General features: G+C 39.3%; 1 protein-coding gene across 2 annotated transcripts in view; it reads left to right on the plus strand.

The window, feature by feature from the left end:
• The window catches only part of PTPRM (protein tyrosine phosphatase receptor type M), a 771,664-nt gene that overhangs the window by 308,376 nt on the left and 438,195 nt on the right, over positions 1-25,093 (plus strand). For both annotated transcript variants that reach the window (XM_087438889.1, XM_004421085.3), the window contains exon 5: positions 16,442-16,557. In XM_087438889.1, the coding sequence (XP_087295015.1) occupies positions 16,442-16,557 (116 nt within the window). The remainder of the gene's footprint in view (positions 1-16,441; positions 16,558-25,093) is intronic.

The raw sequence follows: 25,093 nt of genomic DNA on the forward strand, positions 1-25,093 counted from the left end.
TTTGTAATCTGTAGTCGCTGTGGGCACGTTTACATTACAGATTAAGAGAAGGCACTAAAACCTGGGGAGACGTGGTCCTGCTGAGAGGGTTCCCTGGCAGGTCTTGGGGTGTTGCTTTACCCGCCCAGACGTCCAAAAAACACATATTTTATGAGCATTGTCACTGCGTGTACCTGAGTATCTTTAAAATGAGCATGAGGAATGGGGACTGATGGGATAATTTGGTGTGCTCAAATAGCCTCGCAAAGATCTTTGGATTTCCTTTGTAAATGGTATCACAAGGTTGAACGTGGAGAATCTGTGTGTGTTGTTCCTGAGTTCAGTACGTTTCTGGCCTGGTTTCAAAAAATATAGCCCCCAAATGGGGCAATATTGAATATAGGGATCTGTTGAATATAAGAAATCTACCTAAACCACCTGGGGACCCCAGAAATGGCCTGTTTTCATCTTTTAAAACTTAGTACAGGGGCCAGCGCAGTGGTTAAGTGCACACGCTCCGCTTTGGTGGCCCAGGGTTCGCAGGTTCGGATGCTGGGCGCACACTGACGCACAGCTTGTCAAGCCATGCTGCAGCGGTGTCCCATATAAAGTGGAGGAAGATGGGCACGGATGTTAGCCCAGGGCCATTCTTCCTCAGCAAAAAAGAGGAGTATTGACATCGGATATTAGCTCAGGGCTAATCATCCTCACAAAAAAAAAAAAAGGAAAATGAGTACAGTGATGTGCAGCATAACATTTTGGTCGATGATGGATCACATATATGACAGTGGTCCTATAAGGTCAGTACCATATAGCCTGGGTGTGCGATAGGCTACCCCATCTGGGTTTGTGTAAGTACACTCTATGATGTTCACACAACGACGAAATCACTTAGCAATGCATTTCTCAGAAAGTGTCCCCGTTGTTAAGTGAGACATGACTGTACTTTAAAAAAAGTCCAGTGGATGATAAACACACACTTTTCTTTTTATCACGCAGTATGAACAACTATTAACAGTTTGTTATTTGCATCTGAACCTTTGTCCTTAAATCAATAAAATGTTGCAGATTGCCAGTCCCGTTTCTCCCCCACCTCACCAGGGGCTACCACAGTGGGGAGCTTACTGTTGCTCCTCTCCATCTATGAGTTTCTGTCCACAATCAGCAGAAACTGACATAGCTGATTTCAGCAGAAAAGCTTTATATTGAAAAGGAATTGGGTGGCAAATAGAATCACTGGGAACATCAGTGATCTTGGCTCAGATAATGAGCAGGAACCAAAAGGGAGGCTCTGCAGCCAGAACCACAGTGAATGCTGTGCCAGAGGGGTCCTCCATGAGGACCCGGGTGCTGGAGCCCACTCCTCTGGCCACTTGACCCTTGCCACCAGTACCTGGACATTTGTCACTGTCTCTGTGCCTTCGCACCCTCTGCCTAGGCTCAAATGCCCGAGTGGGATTGTCAGGGTGGGCAAGCTAGACTTGTGCTCATCCCTCTGCCAGCAATTGGGGTGGTGTAGGGAAGCAAGCTGTGGCTTTTTTAACTTCTCTTGCGGGACCCAGGCCTAGACTTTTACCAAGAAACACACAGTGGGGAATTTCCCAACCCAAAACAGGGCTCTGAGAGCTGAGCAACCAAAACACTGAAAATGTGTGAGTGTGCATGTGTGTGTGCATGTATGCACACTATGTTGCCCCTAATCACTATGTATTCATAAAAAGTAAGAGAGCAGTGTTTGCCTTTTGCAAATTCTAATGAAGGGTATCCAGCTGTACACATGACTCCGTATTCTTTTCTCCTCCAACTTAGCATTACATTTTTTAGGTCATTCCATGATGCTCTATCGTATAAATACACGGCATTTTATTTTTCTATTCTTCTACGAACGTTTGATTTCCCTCCACTTTTTCTCTACGACAAACATTGCTGCAGTGAACACCATGTGTGCCTCTGGGTGCAGTGTTTGAGAGCCTCAGTAGGGTATGTTCTTAGAAGCAGAATTGCTGGGATGTAGGGTGGAAACATTTTTAGTTATACTAGGTGCTGCCCAATTGCTATGAAAAGTGTCTTAACTGGTTTATAGTCTCACCAGCAACGCATGGAAGTTTTATTTTCCCTATATCCTTTTGACAATCCAAAATTGATATTGTCAGACTTTAAATCTTTGATCATCTGAGGGATGGCAGCCTGCTGTATTTTTAGAGTCCCCAGCATTAAAGAGAAACTGGCTAGTTCATACCTTTCTGGTTCTCTGCTGATGATCCCTACCCAAATTCACGAGAGAATGGTTATAGCTACAATGATATTAGGAAGATAAACACTTGCAGGAGTATCTCCACTTTTATTGTGTGGCTTGACTGGATCATGCGACACTCACTGTACTTGTTACAGAGAAGCCCTGTGCAGTTGTTATCTGACGAACGTGTCGTGGTGCACCAGTCAGACTCCATCCAGAGGAGTTTTGCTCTGAGATCTTTGTCTGGTGCTTGGAGCTCGCCACCGCCACGGAGTTCAAGCATGGCAGTCGTCTTGTTCTTACTAAGGCAGACGTCACTTTTGTAGCGTGTTCCATTTGCCTTTTCTTCTTTCGGGAACACCGGTGAGCTCAAGAAGAATTTCTTCCCCTTTTTTTCTGAAAAGGCAGGGAAACGAACAATGCTGTACCTAATTGGAACAGCAGGACAAATTTAGGATGTGGAATATAATTACCTGAGTTGGAACATGGCCAGATCCTTGGAGTAATAGCCTCAGGCTTGGAAAAGTGCCATGGGATCTTCTAATGTGCATAAATGTTCACAGCCTCTGAGTTACCTCTTACCAGGAGGTAAAAAATCAGACAATTGTACTGTATGCCCACTATGTCCTGGGCGCTCCCTCACCACAAGGGAGCACAACTCACCACAAGGCAGATGTCATTGCTGCCCTGGGTGCAGATGCCGTGGCCGAGGCCAACTTGGCTTGGGGCTTTCTTGTTCTCGGTTCCTTCTTGTACATCTGGCCAACAAAACAGCTCCTGAAGTGTAGCCCTCCCATTCCACAGGATTTGAGTCAGTGCCTTCAGTAAGACATAAAGACTTAATGCTTGTCCTTCTAACAGATCCTTCCTGGAATGTGTCTCCTGCAGTTCTGTTCATTTCTTCCAAGCCCAGCTGCCCACGGCCATAGAAATGGTGATTATGTCCTCCCCTTGGGAGAATACCGGTGCTAATACCTAATTGGCTTTGCAAACTGCTGTTAGGAGACACAGAATTGCAAGACAGGCTCTGTTCCAAGGTGATGTATGGTACGATAGCATTTTGAACTGTAAGCTTTAAATGGTTTTGATGATAGTCTTTCTGTATTTATTTTTTCCTGAAACTCACATGCAAATAAAGATTTTAAAGAAGGCAATAGTTTGATCTTAAAATGGAAAGCTTTACAGGTAATATTTTAAGGGATTTCCTATCAAGATTTCTAAATAATAATCAATTACTTTGAAATTTTGATGCTCATTAAATTTAAATCATAAAGGAGCATAAATATTTCATATCCAAAACTATGCTTTCTAAAATGATGCAAAACTGCTGAACTTACTTTCCTTCACTCTAAAGGCTCCTGTTTGGATTCACATAGGTTTATGAGTAGGCATTACAACATTTTTAAAAGTAGCTATTCTGTTAAGGGTATACAGTTGCTCATAAAATTGATTTTAATGTAGTGACAATAAGATGCAGTATCAGCTTGAAATGTGGAGATGGCTGTGCACAATCAGCAGCTCTCTGGCTTAAGACCACTTCTAATGAACATAGATAATGTTTGTATTTGGTATGCACACTAAAAATGTATTTTGAATTTTTTTCAATAATCCTAGTAGGAGAAACTGAAGAAGCATTTTATCAGCCTTATAATGTTGTCTCCTGTTTTTAAGTAGGTTATAAGCTATGCATATATGGGTATTTCTATTATTACCTTGTGGTGCTGATATATATTTTTATATCTTATAAGCCATGCAGAATTTTAACAGGTTTATTAAGATATAATTCACATATCATACAATTCACCCATTTAAAGTATATAAATCAATGGGTTTTAGTATATTTACAGAGTTGTGTAACCATTACCACAATCAATTTTAGAACATTTTCATTACCTCAAAAAGAAACCCTGTCCCCATTAACAGTCATTCTCCATTTCCCCTGGCTCCCAGCCCCAGCCCTAGGCAACCACTAATCTACTTTCTGTCTCTATAGATTTGCTTGCTCTCCATATTTCATTTACATGCAATCATACAATATGTGGTCCTTTCTATCTAGCTTCTTTCACTTAGCATAACATTGCACCATTCATCATGGTGTAGAGTGTATCAATACTTCATTCTTTCTTAAACCCAAGTCATATTCCATTGTATGATATACCACTTTTTTTTTTATTCATTCATCAATTGATGGACATTTGAGTTGTTTCCAACTTTTGGCTATTGTGAATGATGCTGCTATGAACACAGGCTTTTGTGTGGACATTTGTTTTCAATTCTCTTGGGTATATACTTAGGAGAACTGCTGGGTCACATGGTAACTCTATTTTACCATTTTGAGGAACCGTGAAATTGTTTTTCAAATTGGCTGCACCATTTTACATTCTGAAGAGCAGTGTTTGAGGGTTCCAATTTCTCCATATTCTTGCCAGTATTTGTTATTGTCTTTTTTTATCATAGCTAGCCGAGTGGGTTTGAAGTGATATCTCTTTGTGGTTTTGATTCCCTAATGGCTAATGATGTTGAGCTTCTTTTCATGTTCTTATTGGCCACTTGTATACCTTTTTTGGAGAAGTGACTATTCTAATCCTTTCCCCATTTTTAATTGAGTTATTTATCTTTTTATTAGCGAGTTTTAAGAGTATTTTAATATTTCTGGATACAAGTTCCTTATCAGATATATGATTTGAAAATATTTTCCCCCAATCTGTGGGTTATTTTTTCTTTTTTTTTTTTCGATGACATCCTTTGTAGCAAAAAGTTTTTAATTTTAGATTTTATTTATTTTATTTTTTCCCCCCAAAGCCCCAGTGGATAGTTGTGTGTCGTAGCTGCACATCCTTCTAGTTGCTGCATGTGGGACTCGGCCTCAGGATGAACGGAGAAGCGGTGCCTCGATGCGCACCCGGGATCCGAACCCAGGCCGCCAGCATCGCAGCGTGCGCACTTAACCACCAAGCCACAGGGCCGGCCCAAAGTTTTTAATTTTAAAGAATTCCAATATTCTATTTTTTTTCTTTGGTTGCTTGTGCCACTTGTGTCATTTGCTGCTATATCTGAGAATGCTTTGCCTAATCCAAGATCATAAGGGTTTACTACTATGATTTCTTCTCAGAGTTGTTTGGTTTCAACTCTTACATATAGGTCTATGATCTATTTTGAAAGTCTTGTTGCAAGACTATTCTTTCCCCACTGAATTGTCTTCGCATCTTTGTTGGAAATCAATTGACTGTAAATATAAGGGTTTATTTCTGGACACCCAGTTATATTTTGTTGATCTATATGTCTGTCCTTCTGCCAGCACCACAGTGTCTTGACTACTGTAACTTTGTAGTAAGTTTTGAAATGGGGATCTGTGAATCCTCCAACATTTTTCCTCTTTTTTCAATATTGTTTTGTCTATTCTGGCTCCCTAGCATTTCCATATAAATTTTAGGATAAACTTACCAATTTTAGCCAAAAAGCCAGGAAAAGTACTGATGGGGATTGCATTGAATCTGTAGATCGCTTTGAGTGGAGGGTTATTGCCATCTTAACAATATTAGGTGTTCTGATTTATGAACATGGGATGTCTTTCCCTTTATTGGAGTCTTTTAAAATTTCCTTCAATAGCATTTACAGTGTTCAGAGTACAAGTTTCGTACAGGTGTTAAAGAGTATGAGGTAAATGTAGGAAACTGAGGGAGGCTTAGCAAGATGTGTTTGTCCAGGATTCTTCTCAGTGTCCTTTTGGTTTTGGGGGTAAGGAAGCTCCTCTCCCCTGGTATAGGGAGGACACCTCTCACATGAGAGTCTTATTACTATTTCAGGGAAGAAGAGTCAGCGTGGGGTAGGATCAGAGTGACCGTCTTACGTCCACCATTTTCTCAAACTCTTTCACCTTAAAATATTTAATATGCCATGGTGCTACATTTTGGGTTACCGTTTCCTGAATTCCATCATCTCTCAGATTATCATGTGGGTTTTTTTCTTTTATTTTTGTCTTTTATTAGTGAGGTGTGTTATATTGATTGATTTTTGGATGTTAAATCAACATAGCACTCCTAGGATAAATTCTACTTGGTTATGGCATATAATAATTTTTTATGTTGTCATATAACACATTAATTTGCACATATGATTCCTTGAATTCTGAAATCTAAAATTACACAGAATCATGCCACGTTATGTTTCTGAAAATTTTAAAACATACTAATATAATGGAAAAGATTGGGGGAAAAAAAAACTTATAAACCCCCGTGCCACATATTGTATAAAGTGAATACAAAATCCAAGACTATTCTGTATTACTACTTTGCAATATTAAATGTTAATGGTTTCTTTAAACATTTAAGAAATGCTGTCTTCATAATATAGCATTCTACGTTCAAATTTTTCTTATTTTATAAAATAAAATTGGGCCGGCCCCGTGGCTTAGTGGTTAAATGCGCGTGCTCCGCTGCTGGCGGCCCGGGTTTGGATCCCAGGTGCGCACCGACGCACCGCTTCTCCGGCCATGCTGAGGCCGCGTCCCACATACAGCAACTAGAAGGATGTGCAGCTATGACATACAACTATCTACTGGGGCTTTGGGGGGAATAAAATAAATAAATAAAAGTCTTTTAAAAAAATAAATAAAAATAAAACAAAATTAATTTTTTCACTCATTGATTTATTTGCATACCCAGCATTGCTTGCCTACTTCCAAATTTAGATTTTTTTACGAAGACATTAAACTTGTGATTAAAGTAGGAATTATAGTGATAAATAAAAAACTAGAATTATTTTCTGAATTATATTCTGTTGAATAAAGACAGATCCTCTGCTTTGGTTGAGAGATGCATAAGACTTAGAGCTGACATTTCATTTTAAAGATGTAGGAACTTAACTTGGATTTTTCTCCAGAGGAATATCATTCTTCTTCAAGATACAAGTGATGTATAAAAGTTATTTGTTTATACTGCCTAATTTATTTTTCTATGATAAGAATGTTGAATCTATTTTTCCACTTGAAAAATTATTCCATTAAGATCCATTCTTAACTTTCAAGCAAAACAAAAATAGTTTTGTCCTGAAACGTGGTAAGAACAAAACTTCCTGCTTCTATCACAAGAGTTACTTAGCCTCTTTGGCCCTGTACCCTTATTCATGTCATGGGGATAATAATAATAATGCTTTCCTCATAGGGTCAATGTAGGGACTAAATGAATTAATGTACATAAAGAACTTAGAACAGTGCTTAGCACATTGTAAGAGCTCAATAAATGTGAGCTGTTACTATTATTATTATCAGACCCTACATCCTAATAGGCCCACTAGAATGAGTTAGCTGCTGATTGTATCCCCAAGTAACTAAATTGATTGGTTTCTTAGATGGGGGTAACTTAGCTGTGTTCATTTTAAAATTAAAAAAAATTTTGCAAAACATATTGTTTTTAGTGTTAAAGTAGGCAGTACCAGGCTGTTCTTTTTGGTAGAAGTTGGCTTCCTTGTATGTGATGATATGCTACAGAAATAGAGAGGAACGTTGACTGTTTCCTCTGGCAGTTGGGCATGCCTCCAGTTCATTTCAACCTATGCCATTACATTAAAATGTAAATGAAACTGAAAAGGGGTTAGGACACAGTCCTCTTTTGTCCCACTTCAGTTTGCACTTTGATCTCCAAAATTACTGTTCTCTAATTTCGTTGTCAGTATTTTGATGCAGGCTTTGAAGAATCAATAATATGAAACATCTACAAAAAGATGTGCATCTTGGTCAGTGATAATTCTTGGCTTTGGGATCAAAAGGCTAATTTGAGATCAATTAATACCCCCGAATCTCTATTCTTTTAAAAAGTGTTTTCTTAGTAAGAAGCAACAGAATATGGCAGAGATGAGAAAATAGGAGAGTTGTACTAGGAAAACCTGTTTGCTATTCATGGAAGATATTTAGTTTTTAGAACTCCTGCAGATTTTAGAAGAAAGCTGGCATAGCATTTTGAAAGGGTATCCAGGAGACAAATGGGCCTATAAATTTGGAGAGAGAGAGAGAATTTTTCTTTTTCAATGTGGGATAGATTGAAATTTTTCACTCTAACGGTGCTGTACCTGGTGTTACAATTAAGGTAGTTTGGCAAGGTTCAGAGCATACAGCTCAGCATGGGATCGAAACTTTCCTGGCTATGGAGCTCTTTTTCTTGGGATCTTTTCCAGTTTCCAGTGATAGATTAGTTATTTTAAATAGTAATGAACATTTTTGAGGCTAAGTACCAGGCACACAGAATGCCTTCCTGGCATCATCTTTTTTAATCTTTATCCCAACCCTATTAAATAGGTACTTTTTTAAAATCTCTATTTCACAAATTAAAAAAAAAAAAATGCACTAAGGCTTGGGTTTAGGAACTTCTGCTTCTCTTCAGAGGTAATAAGGGGCGGAAGTATTGATGCTTGAACACACATGTGCTGAAATCCAAATCTTAAAATAGTATCAGCCTGAAACTACTTCCCAACTGAAAACAATTCTAGGATTTACAGCACTAGACAGAGAGAATCCAGGCATCTTAAAACTTTGGAAAGATTATATAGGCCTCTAACATTTATTGAAAAAACTTATAAACGCCATTAGTATAAATTTTGACTTCTATCTTCTTGGAGGAAGTTGATCTGGAAAATCAGATTCCACAGTCTCTTTGTCTTATTCACCCTGGTGGTTGAGTTACTATCATCCATTTGGGTCAATTAATTATCTTTCATTTGAAAAGGATAATTGGCTTATGAAAGTGTTTCTGCTTAATACGTTTGTATGTCTTCATATGGTTTCCATTTGAGGTGTGGCTTTATTATCTTAGCCAGGTTATTTTTTTCTGGCAGTCTTTTTCTCAACCAAGCAACACTATTTACCAAACCAAAGACAATCAATCTGTTCCAGAGAAGGGCCCTCCCAAAATACAATTTGAACAGAGGTATAGATTCCTTAGACCCTTAATGTCACTGTGCAAATATGCACTGGCAGTCTTTGAGAAAGCCATGTTGAAGATCACCACCATTCTGAAGATGAGGTGATAACCTGCATTCTGTGCTGCATGTCTTTATTAAGAATGGGCGTAAACAAAGAAAGACTATCACACAATCATATCTTTGGCCTCCAAATTGAAATTATGCTCACAGACAACCCCCTGGAGACAGTAAGTATTAGCAGATTGTATTGATAAATGAGTTTTGCTGTGCCTTACTCTTTGGTTCAGGTAGCCATTGCTAGAAACAAGACCTTAGGAAAGCAATTTTTCCAGGGGCAGACTTCCTATGGATGAACAGACCTATGGCAGAACCAGTGACAATCTTGATATTCAAATTATTTATTATTATTCAGTTAGCTGATAGAGCAGAGTATGTGTTTTTTTGTAAGTTTCTCAGGAAAGATTACAGAAATTAATACTTAGTATTTTTGAGGGGTGGTGAAAAGAGCACTCTTTATATACCCTGCTGGTAGAAATGCAAATTGTTATGTGCTTTAAGGAAAACAGTTTGACAGTTTGTGTCAAAAGTCTTTTAAAAATGCATATTTTTTGTCTTAGTAATTCGATTTCTAAAAATTTACCTTAAGGGAAAAAGAAAAGTCTACATGAGGATTTAATTATGAAAACTTTTATCTTGGCATTATGTATAAGAAACTCAAATGTTCAACAGTAGAGGAATGTTCCAGTAAACTTTTGTGTGTCCATATGATGTATATGAGGATTTCTCATCCTTGACACTATTGACATTTTGGGCCAGGTAATTCTTTTTTGTGGGGGCTGTCTTGTGCATTGTAGGATGCTTAACATCATTCCTGGCTTCTGCCCACCAGACACCAGTAGTACCCCCACCTTCCTCACCCCTGTTGTGACGACCAAAAATGTCTCCAGACATTGTCAAATATTCCCTGGGGGGTGACAGTGCCCCTGATTGACAACCACTGATGTATATTAGGCAGATTTTCAAATGGTTTTAGATGAATATTTAATAAGGCAAAATGCTGATGATATCTTGTTAAATTAAAAAAAAAAATGCGTGGTCGCCACAAAAAGGTAGAAAGATACCGGTAGACCAAGTTAGAGGATATAAAGTTTCTTTTCTTTTTTTTTTTTGTGAGGAAGATTAGCCCTGAGTTAACATCCGTTGCCAATCCTCCTCTTTTTGCTGAGGAAGATTGGCCCTGGGCTGACATCCGTGCCCATCTTCTCCTACGTTATACGTGGGACGCTGCCACAGCATAGCTTGATAAGCAGTGCATAGGTCTGTGTCCAGGATCCGAACCTGCGAACCCCGGGCTGCCAAAGCGGAACACATGAACTTACCAATACGGCGCTGGGCTGGCCCCTAGAGGATGTAAAGTTTCTTTAATGGCAAAGGATTGCTCTGAAAGTGCTGTGCAGAGCCAGAAACTCCCACCAGGCCTTGCAGAGCAGCCCATGAATAACATAGCTGCCCATAATATGCCCACATGAGAGAGGATTCTACCAGGTGTTGGAAGTTTTCTTTTTTTGGTTCTAATAGGAAATTGTTTTTACCTTCATTCCCCTCCCCGTTCCCACCCCATTTTCAGCTGTTCTCATGGTTTGGCTTTTCATCAACCTCCTCATCTAGTGCAAATAAATCATCCATGTCAACATTCCTGAATTCACTATCAACCTAGATGAATCAAAGTAATTTCCCAGCCTTCCTCAGGAGGCCCCAGGTTTCGGTCAACATACTATGTGTCTCCTCAACAGGTTACAGGATGCTTTCCATTTAAAAAAAATTAAGTGTGCAGAAATGCATGTGTATTTCAAAAGTTGCTTCTTAGAGATAAATTTATATATGATTAAAAAATTAAGTACTTCTGTATTTTTAATGTTTATTATTGAAAATATTTTCCAAAAGTGAAAAACAAATTACTTTAATCGCAAATCTTAGGAAAAACAATTAAATTGATTTCAAATATCTTGGAGATCTTTACTATATTAGTCATATTAGTAGGAGGAACATGTAAAATGAAGATGGTCTAGGTAAGTTGTTTCAGGAGGCCATTCAGATTTTGGGGAAAATGAATTATATTATTTCTCAGACAGTTCAGAAACATGCTATAATATTTAAGTAAAAGAAAAGAAAACTATATAGATAGCCCACCCTTGCTCTTCCAAATAACTCTCCTGACATGCTTGATAAGGAATGAACTTCAGAAATTTCAAGGTTTGAAATTCATTTTCTGTAAATGATTTCAGTCCATGAGAAGCTTACTCTTGATGTTCCAAACTATAAATGTATTTTAGCTTTCCCCATGTGCCACTCAGGGATGTGGAAGCCTTTGAAAGGCTGCAATCTCTTTCTAATGGTTATAGCAGGAAGGGAAAGGTTGCTGTAGGAAAGAAAACCTTTCCTGCACTTCTGCATCTGCAGGAGGGGCAGGTGCAGAGTTCTGCTCTTCCCAGAACACCTTGATGGGCCCTTCTGGTTGAAGAAGGTTAAGAGAATTCAGTTGTAGTGCATAAGAAAAGCATGAGAGATTTTGAGAATTTTGGCAGCCTTGGGAGGCGGGGAGGGGGAAACAGGAGGAAGGAGAAGAAGGAGTGATAGGTGGGCTACAGAGTAAGAAGCCAAGGCCTAAGCCATACTTGAGTAGCACGTGGAGATTTTGCAATGGATTTTTAGGGAAGACTTTTTTAATTTTTAATTTTTAGTAGCTTAACTATGTGAGGATATATCAGGAGTGATACTCAAAATATTTAACAGGCTTCCAGCACGGGCTCAGAACTGACCCTGGGCTTAACCAAGTGAGTGAAACTGTAGAATAGCAGCCTTAGGTGTTAACACTCCTTTAACATAAGTTTTCGTGAAAGATGGCTGCACAGCAAAACACCTTGTGTTAAAGACCCAACTTGTTATAGTGACCTGAGCAAGAGGCGAGCAGAATTAGAAGGCCATGAGATGGGCAGGAGAGGGCAGCATTAGTGAGACACCTTGCTGTTGGCATGTGCAATCTTTAACGATCCACAGGAATATGAAAGTGGGGGGGTGGTCAATGTATGTGGGAGCCAGCTTGGGAGATTGAAGTTTTCTCAAAGGAGCCAAGTTCTAAATTATCCTTAGTAAAGTCATGTCAACTAGAAAGGAAGCACACAGTTAGTGCTGTAGTGGCAGAGGAGCACATGGTCAGCAGGGATTTGAGAAGGGGGATCCAGTTGACTGAGCTCCTGTGAAAGGAGCAGGATCAAGTAGGGAGAACAGAGAGGCCTCAAAACCAAGACCAGGCAGAAGAACTTCCAACCCAAGAGGCACCTTCCAAATAAAGAAGCCTGGAATTCTGGCCCAGCTTCAGAGATTAACTAATCCCAAATGTGACTCAAACCATAAGCCTTGTTATGGTTCAACTGTGGATGCAAGAGGTGTCCCGAAGAGGGCGCCGAGGATGCAGCCCCCATGCCCAAAGAGAGCCAGGGGGAACATAAGCAAGGACTCCACTGCCATAGGCGGAGCGCTACCAAGGCAATGGGGGGAGGCGACAAGGGCTCTCACGGGCTAAGACTTGAAGGAACCCGCTGAGAGCTGGCAGTAGTCAGTAGGACGCCAGTCGCAAATGCGGGGCCCAGGCTACGCACCTTTCTGCCCTGCCAGCTGCAAATTCTGCCTCTACAAATGGCTCCCTCAGTAGCCAGCTCATACATGGCCTGTCAGCCGAAGAGTTAGAAAACCCTTCTTTACCTTGAGGGAAACATGCCTCCCCGTCGTTTCTGCATATTGGATCCATCTCACAAAATTTCAATCAGCTGTCATTCTCAATTGCCCCTACCCTTCCACTGTGCCCCAGTTTTTCCTTCACTAGACTGAAGGATCTGCTTTTAAAAAACCTGTTCCTCATAGGACATTAGTTCCTGATAGTATTTATCACCCTCTGACCACACCTGGCTTATCAGCTTTCTTCTTGGTGTGACCCTAGCAGTAGACTCTGGCTTTAGGACAGAGCTGACCAATGTGGGGTATAGTGGCTGTTCTTTTCCTTGGTCTGGATGCCCTGGGTCTGGAGCGCAGCGTGATGTCAGGTTTGACTTGGGAGGGCCTGTCTGCCCTTGTGGAGGCACACAGTTGACTGAAGGGGCTCCAAGGCTCCTAGTAGTTGAGAACTTCCCTTGTCGGTGGCAGGAGTGTAGCCCGGTGAGACTTTCACAGGTCCTTTGTTTCTAAGAGCTGCAGAAATGTTACTTTTTGGTTTGTTGTGTTTTTTAGTGAGAGGATAGGGGATCTGGCTTGAGAAGTTCTTGCTGTGCTCTGGGTTGTTGACTCTATGGTTGCAGAAGACACCTACCAGGGAGCACACCCACTCTGAAAAGGGAAGTGAGCCAAGTTTAATTCTGAGACAAATCTACAGTTAGGGGAAGAGCATGATGAGGAATGAACAAAAGAAAACGCAATAGGAAAATGACTTCGAAAGTAGAACTTTGAAAGTTTTTTGGGAAGCTTTGAAAACAGATCGGTGTGGCTGAGAGCATTTCTCATTGCTGGGAGACAGGAAGAGGAAGGAATGACGGCTCTCGGGCCGGTTCGGGGCTAGTTGGTGATCTGAGGAGAGTGGTTCCACAGAGGGGTGGAGCCCGTGGTGGTGAGGGACTGAGAGATCCCTTGAAGCAGGGCACCACCAATGGCTCAGGATGGCTGACCGGAAACGGCCCTGGCAGTTCCTTAAAGAGTCAGAAATGCAGGGTAGTGTGTGTGCGCGTGTGTGTGTGTCCTGGAAGATGGCAGAGCAGAAACCTCTCTGATCAGCAACCTTAGAATTCCTGTGAAGTAGCTGAAATCTACTGTCGTATAAATACACTGGTGAACAGAGGAGTTGCCACTTCCATCGTTTCTCTTCTTTTCTCTAACGGTATGTACATGGTGTAGTTCAGTGTCCATGTGGCTTGGGGTAATGTGCTTAGAATTATTTTACAGGGGGAAAAAACAGGTGAAAACGTTTCCAGTTGATGACGTATGCACTATAATGGACATCCTGTGTTGGATTAGAAGAAGAGAAATACTCAATTTTGCTTAAATTTCTTTGACAAGAAAACAGTTTTTTGGCTTCCAATGTAGTCCTATTAATTTAGTCAAATCTCAAATTCTTAATGATCTCTATTAATGTTGGAGACCTCTGGTGTAAGTAAATCTAAAATAATAATTGTTATAAATTTTTGTTTAGTAAATTTTGTTCATTTGTATCAGAGGTGAGGTGGGAGAGTGGAGTTCTACAGAAGTTGAAATCGCAAGTAAACAATTTTCGGGAATATATGTATGGTTTTATTAATTTTAAATAATAGGAATTCAATTTAATTATGATATTGAGTGTCTGCTATGTGGGAGTCCTTAATATCCAGTGTTATTTATTGCATGTAAGACAATAGTGAGGGTCATCCTGATAATCCCAATTAGGAGTGCCATCCCAATAACTGTAGTGTATCAGACAGAGGACATGTGATACTGGAAGGGTCTAACGGCAAGATAAGAGAATCCATGGACGCTTCATGGAAAGAATCGCATTTGAGAAGAGCCTCTAAAGAATCTAAAATTCCAACAGTCCCAGTGGGAGGGAGCATGGGAAGGCAGACTTGGACGGCGAGTCTTGCAGAGGCAGAGTGCAGTAGTGGGCGGTGCTGGGCTTTGGAATTGGGTAGACCAGAGTTTATACTCTGGGTCTGACACTAGCCAAATACCCACAAGTTCCCCTCACCTGTAAAATGGAAAAAACACCTACCTCACAGAACATTTGTGAGTATTCACTGGAAAAGTTTCTGGCACATAAGTGCTCAAAAAATGTTACCATTTTCCATTTTCTAAAAACAATGGGTCTTTCAGCTTTTTGGGAAGAGAGAGTAGAAGAGAAATTTGATTTAGGTACTTTTTACAGAGATTGTTAAAAACCATAGAATCGTGTTATTCTTGACCAAAGATAATTTGATTACGTTAATGAAAAATAGTTAATTGGGTTTTAAATTAATATACTAATATTAGAAACAATGACCCATAGTTATAAAGCTTTTTTGGAAGTTATTTAGGACATTTTGCATGCTAAGCATCTTGAATACATTGTCTGATTTATTAGTGGTCTCCAAATTAGTAGTGGGGTTTTCCTGTGTGTTATTGATATTAAAATACATTTTTCTTTGTTCTTGGGTGGTAACACTTCCATTCCTAATTATGTTCTGCACAGGCTAATATTAATGCTAGTTTATCATCTTCGGGTCTGCAGTAGCGGGGCATCATTCTTTGAAAGTGTCTAGACATGGCCTAAAGACACGTTGGATATGGGCAAAAGCTGGCAAGGCATAAAAGATTTATTCTAGTTATTGTCCAGATTTATCCATCCCTCTCAGAAAATATTGTCTTGCTATTCTCTTCCTTTTCTACTCCCTAACCTCCCCTTCTCCACCCCTTGCTACTCTTTCATTCTGTCTTTGTTATGATAAGAGAATTTTTTCCTAAAAGTAGAATTTATCACAAAATGTAGTTTGTGACCTATCATTCCAGTTCCTTGACACATGTTTTCAGTGTGCTGCAGAAAATGCTCTGTGCTTCTCAGATCAAGTAGAATTATCCTTTATTTACACAGCTGTCCCCTATGGACAATGTATGTTATGAGACTTAATGCTGTTTAGCATTTGGAATCATTCTTTCTTCTTGAATTGGAAATAAGAATCAGCAAAAACTGCCATGCTCTGGCAGTCCCAGCATAATTTCAGAGTCTGTCTATAGGGAGAGTATTTTTGGTGGCTGGGAAATATTACACAAGTAATGCTGCATACCAATTAGTTGTGTTAAAATATATATTACCCACAGCTCTGTACTTGGCTTAAAAAATTGCCTTGACAACATCATTTAACTTCTTACTGTTCTTTTCATGTTGCTAGTATAAATATCTAATATGTTTTTGTTCAAAACATCAATTAGGCTTCAATATATTCTTTATTAATACAGATCTGTTATTACAAGAAGACTGCTGAGCTATGATAATTTGCACAGCAGGAACAATAAAATATCTTCTTGCTGTTTGGTTCTATCCCAGAATGCTTGGCTTTTTTAGTCTTTTACAGAGCACACCAAATCCTTCCATGATATCTTTTACAATCATAATGAAATCTTTAAAGCCCTTATAAGCAAAAGCTTTATTTTCTTCAAAAGTAAACAGAATGAAAGGCCTGAAATTGCAAATAGATTCAAAAAGACACATTAGTTACAGATCTCCACTTTTAATATCTTCAATTCTTTTTCTTCATGCAGCCAGAACTCCCCACTTCCTGCGGATTCAGAATGTGGAAGTCAATGCCGGCCAGTTTGCCACCTTCCAGTGCAGTGCCATCGGCAGGACTGTGGCAGGCGACAGGCTCTGGTTACAGGTACAGTGATTCATTTTCACCAGTTCAGCGGGAGTCCAGCGGGAGGAATACATGGTCTCTGGGGAGTGGCCCAGAGAAATGGGTCAGCATCGGGTCGCTAATGGAAGATTGATGCTGTGAGGAGTCTTCCTTGTTCCCTTCCTTCTTCATTAATAAGTGACCAGCTTGCTAAGAGTTCTAGAAAAGCTAATATTGTTCTTCACAGACCTGGTTTTGAATTTCTGTTTTTTCCCTTTGTTTCTGCTTAGTTATCTTGCTTTGAAGATCTGGCTGTCAGATTACTTTTAGAGCAGAATATTAAAGTCCAAAATATAGTCCCCTCCCCCTGCTCTTCCTCTGGAGAAAAATCCAAAGAATCACACACACACACACACACACACACACACGCATGCAAGTTTATAGGCCTTTTGTAACTTGAATTTCCACAGCGCTACACCTAAACTTAGAAATTAATAACATTTTTTACTTTTGATCATTCAGGTAGACATTTTTTAGTGTTATCCTCATTCGTGCGACTTGTTTTCCAATCTTTCAAATTCCACCATATGTATATATCCATGGTCTCAGGAATTCTGACAGAACAAGTGGGATGAAGTGACTTATCCCCTCTAACCAGAGTGCCACCCACTTCTTTAGGTTCTAGGTTTCCTTTTCCCCCATAGTATTCTCTGATTTCATTCTTCCTTCTTTTTCTTTCTTTTCCTTCCTTCCTTTCTTTTTTACTGAGGTATAATTGACATATGACATATTAGTTTCAGGTGTACAACATAATGATTCAATATGGTTGTTTCGTCCCTTGAGCATTAAATTAGTCTGCAGGCTGCTCACTCCTTCACCTTGACTACTGTTGACTCCCCCGTGCTTTCCTTTGAGATCCTACAGTTGGTTTTGGTTTGGTTTGGTTCTTGACTTACTCTAATTGCTACTGAGCTGCTTCATGTTTTAACCCTCTGTGTGTACTATTCCATCCCACTGGGCACCCACTTCATGCATGTTGACTTTTCCTGTGTCGGTGTCATCTCTCCGCCTCCTATCATGCCTCTTCTTCTGCAGCGTAATAATGATTGTCACGTGTCACATTTGCATGACACTATAATTTTTAAATTCCTATCCCTTTTAATCATCACAACTGAAATAAATGATCATTTTTATTCCTTCATTTCTGGGGAAAATGAGAGACAGCCAGATGTACTATCCCAAGATTAGTCAATAATGTGTTGACAAATGGGGAATATATTCTGAAGGCGGCTTCTCAAATACTGGTTGGGTCTTGTGCACGTGATTCTCTACCCTTCTACCCTGATGTCACTTTCTTTTTTCATATTCTACTGTCCCTGTTAGAGACTCCCCTAGATAGGAAGGAGGAATGTAGCAGAGGACTGAAATTGTATGTACCAAGTTTATCTTTACTGTTTCCTTCTCTCTAAAAGTTTTTCAGTCTCCACTTTAAGAGCATTTTGCAGCACGTGAAAACTGTACTATTCCTGGTCTTCAGTATTCAACATTTTTTCCCCTTTTTATCCTACTTCCCAGTTATTTTAAATTCTTTTTGTTACAGATTCAGAATTATTTTCTTAGTGGTTGTTTGGTATTAAACATGATCAAGATTGGCTATCTATAGTAGTAATTAATGATGAGACAGACCCTTTTCATTGACATTTCACAACGCACTAACTACCTGTGAAAAATGAAACTATCCTTGCCATCTTTGATTTATCTCTAGAAATCTTAAGTTTTCATGTAAAAATATTTTTTTGCTCCTGATATTTGTGTTAATGTTACTTGAGAGAATACAATAAGGTCTAAGCTCTTGCCTCAACAGAGTCTTAGATATTCCCAAGAATTTATAGGCAAGTGGAGTTCCCAATTTTCTCTTTTTGTTTTTGTAAATATTCTGCACTTCGGATGCTCCTGCTTAAACTCGAGCATTTTGTTGGGGGTTGGGAATCTTTAACTGCATCCTATTACAAAGTGGGCGACTTTGTTTTAAAGAGAATCTGTCAGGGGCCGGCCCCGTGGCTTAGCGGTTAAGTGCGCGCACTCCGCTGCTAACAGCACAGGTTCGGATCCCGGGCGCGCACCGACGCCCCACTTCTCCGGCCATGCTGAGGCCGTGTCCCACACACAGCAACTAGAAGGATGTGCCACTATGACATACAACTATCTTCTGGAGCTTTGGGGAGAAAAAGGGAAAAAATGGAGGAGGATTGGCAATAGATGTTAGCTCAGGGCCGGTCTTCCTCAGCAAAAAGAGGAGGATTGGCATGGATGTTAGCTCAGGGCTGATCTTCCTCACAAAAAAAATGAATTAATTAATTAAAAAAATAAAGAGAATCTGTCATATTGTAGGAAGAAAGCCAACTGCTATTTTGAAACAAGGGCCTAAATGCAGAGTTCTCAGCCCTGACTCCGCTAGAGAATCACCTGGAAAGTTTTAAAAATGTCTGGTCTACACCCAGGTTCTGATTTAATTGGTCTAATTAGTGGGGTGGGGCCCACCATTCAGAATTTTGTTAAAGACTCCCCAGCTGATTACAACATGCCTGAAAATCACTATGCCGAAGCCAAGTGCAACACGTGTTGGAAGTCAGGAAAGAAAACGGCAAATAGAAGATGTGGCTGGTCCCTGTATTCAGTAGCCCAGATGTGAGTCTCATGTTGAATTTCCCATGTAGCAGGTCTCTCTTGTTTATGTTCTGTGGAATTTGGTCATAGTGTTGATACATTGTTTTACAGTCAGTCCATTAGTGCCTGTCTTTGTCTCTTGCCCAGTCCTTTCTTGCCCTGCTTGTCAGAGGTGACTGCATGTTGCCCCACAACTTTCCATAAGGTCGGCCACAAAGGGGATGATAAAGGTAGAACTATCGTGACTTGGAAATTCTAAGTGAGACTTAATTTGTCCTGGGTTCCACGTGCTATTTGGTTTGTGAATCTTGGTGAGGTTAGAATAATTGTACCATTAAATGATTTATTTCCTCTGGTTGGATAGGCATTTTGTGGGGAGATATTTATTTTATTATTAGCTGATGAAATAAGACTGTGTCCTTCACTTTCAAGGGTGGTTTCTATTAACCTGTATTTGTGGGGAGTGGTTTCCGGGAGTGAGGAGGATTTGTGGCAGGTGATGGTTCCACAGAGCCCTCCTGTCCCCTGCCCCTGCCCTTTGCCTCTGGCCATTCTTCAGACATTGTGGGGAGAAGCAAACCTGGAGTCCTGGGCCAGGACTCTCTAGTCTAGAAGCATGGATATGGACCTTCTTCCTTATTGCTCTAATGCTATGACAGCTTCAAAAATGCTTTTCCACATATAGACACATTTGGAGCCTCAAAATATTTCTGAGATCCAGACAGAAAACTAGAAAAAAATTTTTTTAGGTTTTTTAATAATTTGAATCTTCCCAACTCAATTTTAGAGATTAATAATACATCTTTTACTGGGAGAACATCAATGTTTTGAGTATAATCAATTATAATAAATTGTGTTACCTGTGTCACAATCTTTGAGTTCTGCCACAGGCATTTGCACAGCTTCATGGGTGCATCCCATGGTCTTATATTCTTTCATAGACAAGGAGTTTGAGCTGCAGGATTGTCCCAGGTCACAAAGGTAATGGCATGGCTGGGAGAGTACACCCGTGTTTCTCTCCTTTTACTTCACCGCTAACTCCACTACCATATGCACCTTCTCAGAGCCTGAGCGAGGTGCATAGGCAGTATGCACTTACCACTTTGTTAGAAGAATTTGGATGTGACCGACATTACATGATTAACATCAAGGAGCCATCCTGACCATGGGAAGAAATGTTCATATGTGTTACATGCACACATTGATCCACATCCATGAAAAATGCCCAATTGTTTGATTGTTTAAAAGGTGGATTAAATATGATCACTGTCAGAATCTTTCACAAAAACATGACACAAATAAATCTGATGATGACACTAATGAAGAAATGTTTATGATTAACAAATGTGTCTCGTTTGCTTACATTTTCTCCATCTTATCTGTGGGCCACACAGGTTATTGCCAATGTGGGATAGGTGTTTCTAGAATACAGAACAACAAAATAAAGCACAGTTCATGAGCTTCCAGTATTATAGCTGCAAAGTACTTATAACCCCTTCCAGATAATGTAAGTAGGAAGACAGTATATATAAAACTCTTTTTATGTAGTACAAAATGGATGTGCTCTGAATTTGTTGAAGATCCTTGCTATATGCTATCAGATATGGCAGTCTATACGCACAACATGGACTGTAACGATAGGAGATACTCAAATGAAACGTATTTGTAAAATCATTCAAGCACCCAAAATATGACCATATTTCTTGTTATAATCAACTTTCTGATCACTTGTGGAGCCTACATTTAGAAAATATATCAGAGTATGTGTGTATATAAGACACAGAGAAGAGAAAGTGGAATTTTAGATGTTCTTCTTTTTATACTTACATTTTTATGCAGTCATTGACCCTTTAAGCCATGTGTGGTTATATTAAAATTACTATTGTTCTTTCTTAAATATTTTAAATTTTATTTTCCTACATGTGCTTGTTTCTCTTGAGAATTAATATTTATAATACCTATTACAGCTTTTCAGTAAATAAAGATGATCACCAAAGCTAGCAGTCATGTTTCTAAATCTGAAGACAGCTTGCGCACATTCTTTTTCAGGGAACATGGGCCACCTCACCCTCTTCTTCTGGATCTGGTCCAGTTTGGGCATTTTTGTGATTTCTGCTCTTTAATTCATTTTCAATATATTGCAGAGGCTCCTCCATTCCTTATTCTTCTTACTCAGGGCCTTAGACTGCTCTGGCTGCTCTAACCAACTACCATAGACTGGATGGCTAAACGACAAACATTTATTTCTCACAGTTCTGGAGGCTGGAAATCTAAGATCAGGGTGCCAGTGTGGCCAGGTTCTTGGTGAGGACCAGCTCCCTGGTTTGCAGACCACTCTCTTCTCACTGTGTCTTTACATCCTCTGGTCTCTTCATCCCTTGTAAGAGCCCTAATACCACTATGGGGGCTCCACTCTCATGACCGCATCTAAACCTAATCATCTGCCAAAGGCCTCACCTCCACGTACCATCACATTGGGGATTAGGTTTCAACATATGAATTTTGCGGGGAAACATTCATTCATTCTATAGCACTTAGCTAGCATGTCAAACTCAGAAGTGTGTAGGAAATGAAAACTGTTCAGCCTCCAAGACAAATGGCAGAAAGCAAGGAGCTAGTGGAGATGCCTTTTCAATAGTAGATGAATGGCAGCTTTGATCAGCTCAGGCACTGACATGTGCATGTCGGGTGAATAGCAGCTGGTGAAGGAAACCTGGAAAATAATGTTTCTCTCTCCACAGATCTTACAGGCCCCTATCATTTTTAAATGGCTCACTTTTTATAATCACAAAATTATGTAACTTCTGAATTTGGAACAATCTTCAAACTGAATTCCTCATTTTATTAATGAGAAAATGGAAGCCCAGGAAAGGCAGAAAATTTTAACATAGTCATATATCCAATTATTATGATATTTATTAAAGATAACTCCATTTTGCTAGGGAAAGTCAATTTTATGTAAAAATATTTTTTGCTTATTTACAAATTAGTACATTTTGTCACTTGGACATTTTTCTTCACTGAGTAACCTTGTATTTCAAATACTATCAACCTTTTAACCAAATATTCTCAGATTTACTGCGAAGATAACCTCTGTTAACTTTAGAACTATCATAGCACAATATAATTGAGTTTTACTCTTTTAGCAAACAGAGCTTGGTGTTTATTAGAAGCAAGGCACAGAACAGCATTTTAAAATGGTTTCCCACCATGCATCAATTCATAGAAATAGAAAAGGAAATCGGATGGTGTTACTGTGAAGTACTCTATTAAAATCACTGGTTGCAACGCAGCGCCCAGAATATTACCTGTCATGTAACAAATGCTCAGTGAATACCTGCTCAGGGCACTTGGCTTACTGACTGCCCTGACAAATCACGTGTCTTTTCCAGGTGAATCTCAAGGGTCCAGAGTTGGACCAGGAAACAGGCACAAAGAGACAGGCATGAATGCTGTCCTCTTGGAATGCTTGTTTTAGGCCCAGAGCTCCTCCCCAGAGGGATGGTCTTTGATGAGAGGGGGGACGTACAGAGCCTGGTGGTGTCTCTTCTGCTGTTTCCGAATATATAGCAAATATCATGTGGAGTTAGAGAAATTCTAGAAGCAAATGTGGTCAATATATCGTCTTTCCTAAACCTTGGTTTCTTGTGTCTTTTCCCTAGGCATTTTTATTCTCTGTTGTCAAATTTTGTTCTCTAATTCTCCCTTTAGAAAAATTTCTTGCCACAAGCCTCAGTTAAGGGTGATAGAAATATAGCTCTATTAAGGATCATCCATTTGAGAGCTCACCAGGGCAACAGACCTGTGTCATCATAACTAATGAAGTAAACCCACCTCGCTCATTTTTTTTGGTATGGAATTTTTTGTATGTAATTGTATGTAAATTTTTGTATGTAATTCAATATGAGTTCTTAATTTGGGAATCTTGATTTTCTAAAAATAATATTCACTTGAGATTAAAACTTTTTTACTTGTTAGCCTCGAGATCCACTTAACTGGGTATGACCTACCAAATTGTGAAAAAAGTATTTTTTGCTAGCCTAATAAACTTCTCACATTACTTTTCTGAGCTCAGATAATTTTAGACCTTTTTTTGAGAGAAAAAGGTAAATCTTGAAATTTTTGTAACTTATAAAGTGATTCTCATAAGAATAGCTCCTCTGACCTACTAGAGAATTTGGTTTATCAATGAGTAAATTATAAATTATAATAATAGTATTTACATTACTGACTTTAACAGATGTGTTTGAAATAAAATAATGACAACACATTACTGACTTTAACAGATGTGTTTGAAATAAAATAATTACAACTCCCTTTGCTGAGCACTGCTGTGTGCTAGGTCTTCTGCTAAGCTATGTTCAGGCATTTTTCTCTTAACTGATCCCTAGGATAACTCTCTTACATGCCCATTTATAGAAGAAGAAACTGAGGCTCAGGAAGTTTCAGTGATTTTTCCAGTTGTGCATTGCTAGTAATAAGCACTGGGATTTGAATGAGGCCATCTAAGTCCGGAATCTACATCCTTAACCTTCATGCCTCCTGCATAGTACAAAGACTCAGACACTTCCTTGTGGGTGCATAAACATCATGTAGTAATTTAACTGATAGCTTTTATCAGAATTTAAAATAAAAATCGTATTCATGTGTGTGGAATGTTGCCTTGGCTCTTTGGTTAAGAGATGTATACATTTGCTTAACTTTTCTTGGTGGCTTTTAGTTTCATTTATAGATTATGAGGGAAAAAATCACAATGGTATATCAGAACAATTTTGTTATTATATATAGAAGCCATAAAATGATTTGAAAAGAAGAAAAATTATGGATCCCCTGGCAAGCTTAACTTGAGTACTTTACACCATATATATTAAAGCTTAAATTTAACATCACTTACCGTCATAGAAAACACCAGGAATGCACAAAGAGGACTATCTTGAGTTGCTATAGGAACCATTTGCTCCTTAAAATTTGAGTGGTTGAAATCACATCCATTATTGTTTTAGTTAGTTAAATATCCATATATAATACAACAGTGAGCATTCAGACTGAAGCCACTGAAAGCCTTTGAAGCATTTATCATATGTTTTAACTGAGTATGATTTTGAATTACCTTAATTTAAAGGTAAAGATTTATTTTACATTGATGGAACAGTATGACATGTCTATGGAGATGCTGGGAGACATTAATTAATAAATTTTACTTTGTGATATTACCTAACTCAGTCAAAAAAGGTAAGCAACTGGTGCTTTGAATAGGATGCTCCAGGAAGAGCAGTGGGAGAGCTTTCTCCTCCACAGCAATCTGAAGGGCTCTGGGCCGGGATGTGAAATTGTACTTTGAAAACTGTAGGTCAGGATGGTTCAATTTGGAGGGCAGGAGAGAAAGGCATCAACTACCAGTGTTAAGGACTGCTTGGTTTGGACCTAAGAACCGTAAATCCTGTGAAAGCATTTATTCTGTTTCCTTTCTCATGTTCATCAGAAGGTTCGTTTCTCACGCTTTCAAGAATTCGCAGCTGTATCACGAGAAGGGAAGAGGGAGATGGCCATGCTCCAGAGTTTCCAGGGTTGAGGGCTGAGAATACTAACGCTCTGCCTCTTTTGTCTCCTTTTAGTGATCCAGGCCTTGGGGCGAGGGTCCTACAGAGTTTGGACACTGTTAAGATCTCTGGTTTTTTCCTCTTCTGCCTTTTCTTTTTGGAAGGGGAGAAAAAAAATGGAAAATATTTTAGCTAGGAGTTTTATGTATCTGCCTTAGGTGGTCTTGAAAGTCCTAGATTTTCAGTTTGGTAATCTGGAATTACGTACCTAGAAAAGAGAGAGAAGTTTACTTAGGTCCTTCTTTGAGGTGGAAAGAAAATTTGACAACTTTTGATGGGTTTTAATTTCAAAAATGTTTTTAGGACCATAG

Source organism: Ceratotherium simum, chromosome 14 (genome assembly GCF_057802395.1).
Source record: "Ceratotherium simum simum isolate JZ-2026a chromosome 14, ASM5780239v1, whole genome shotgun sequence".
NCBI lineage: Eukaryota > Metazoa > Chordata > Mammalia > Perissodactyla > Rhinocerotidae > Ceratotherium > Ceratotherium simum.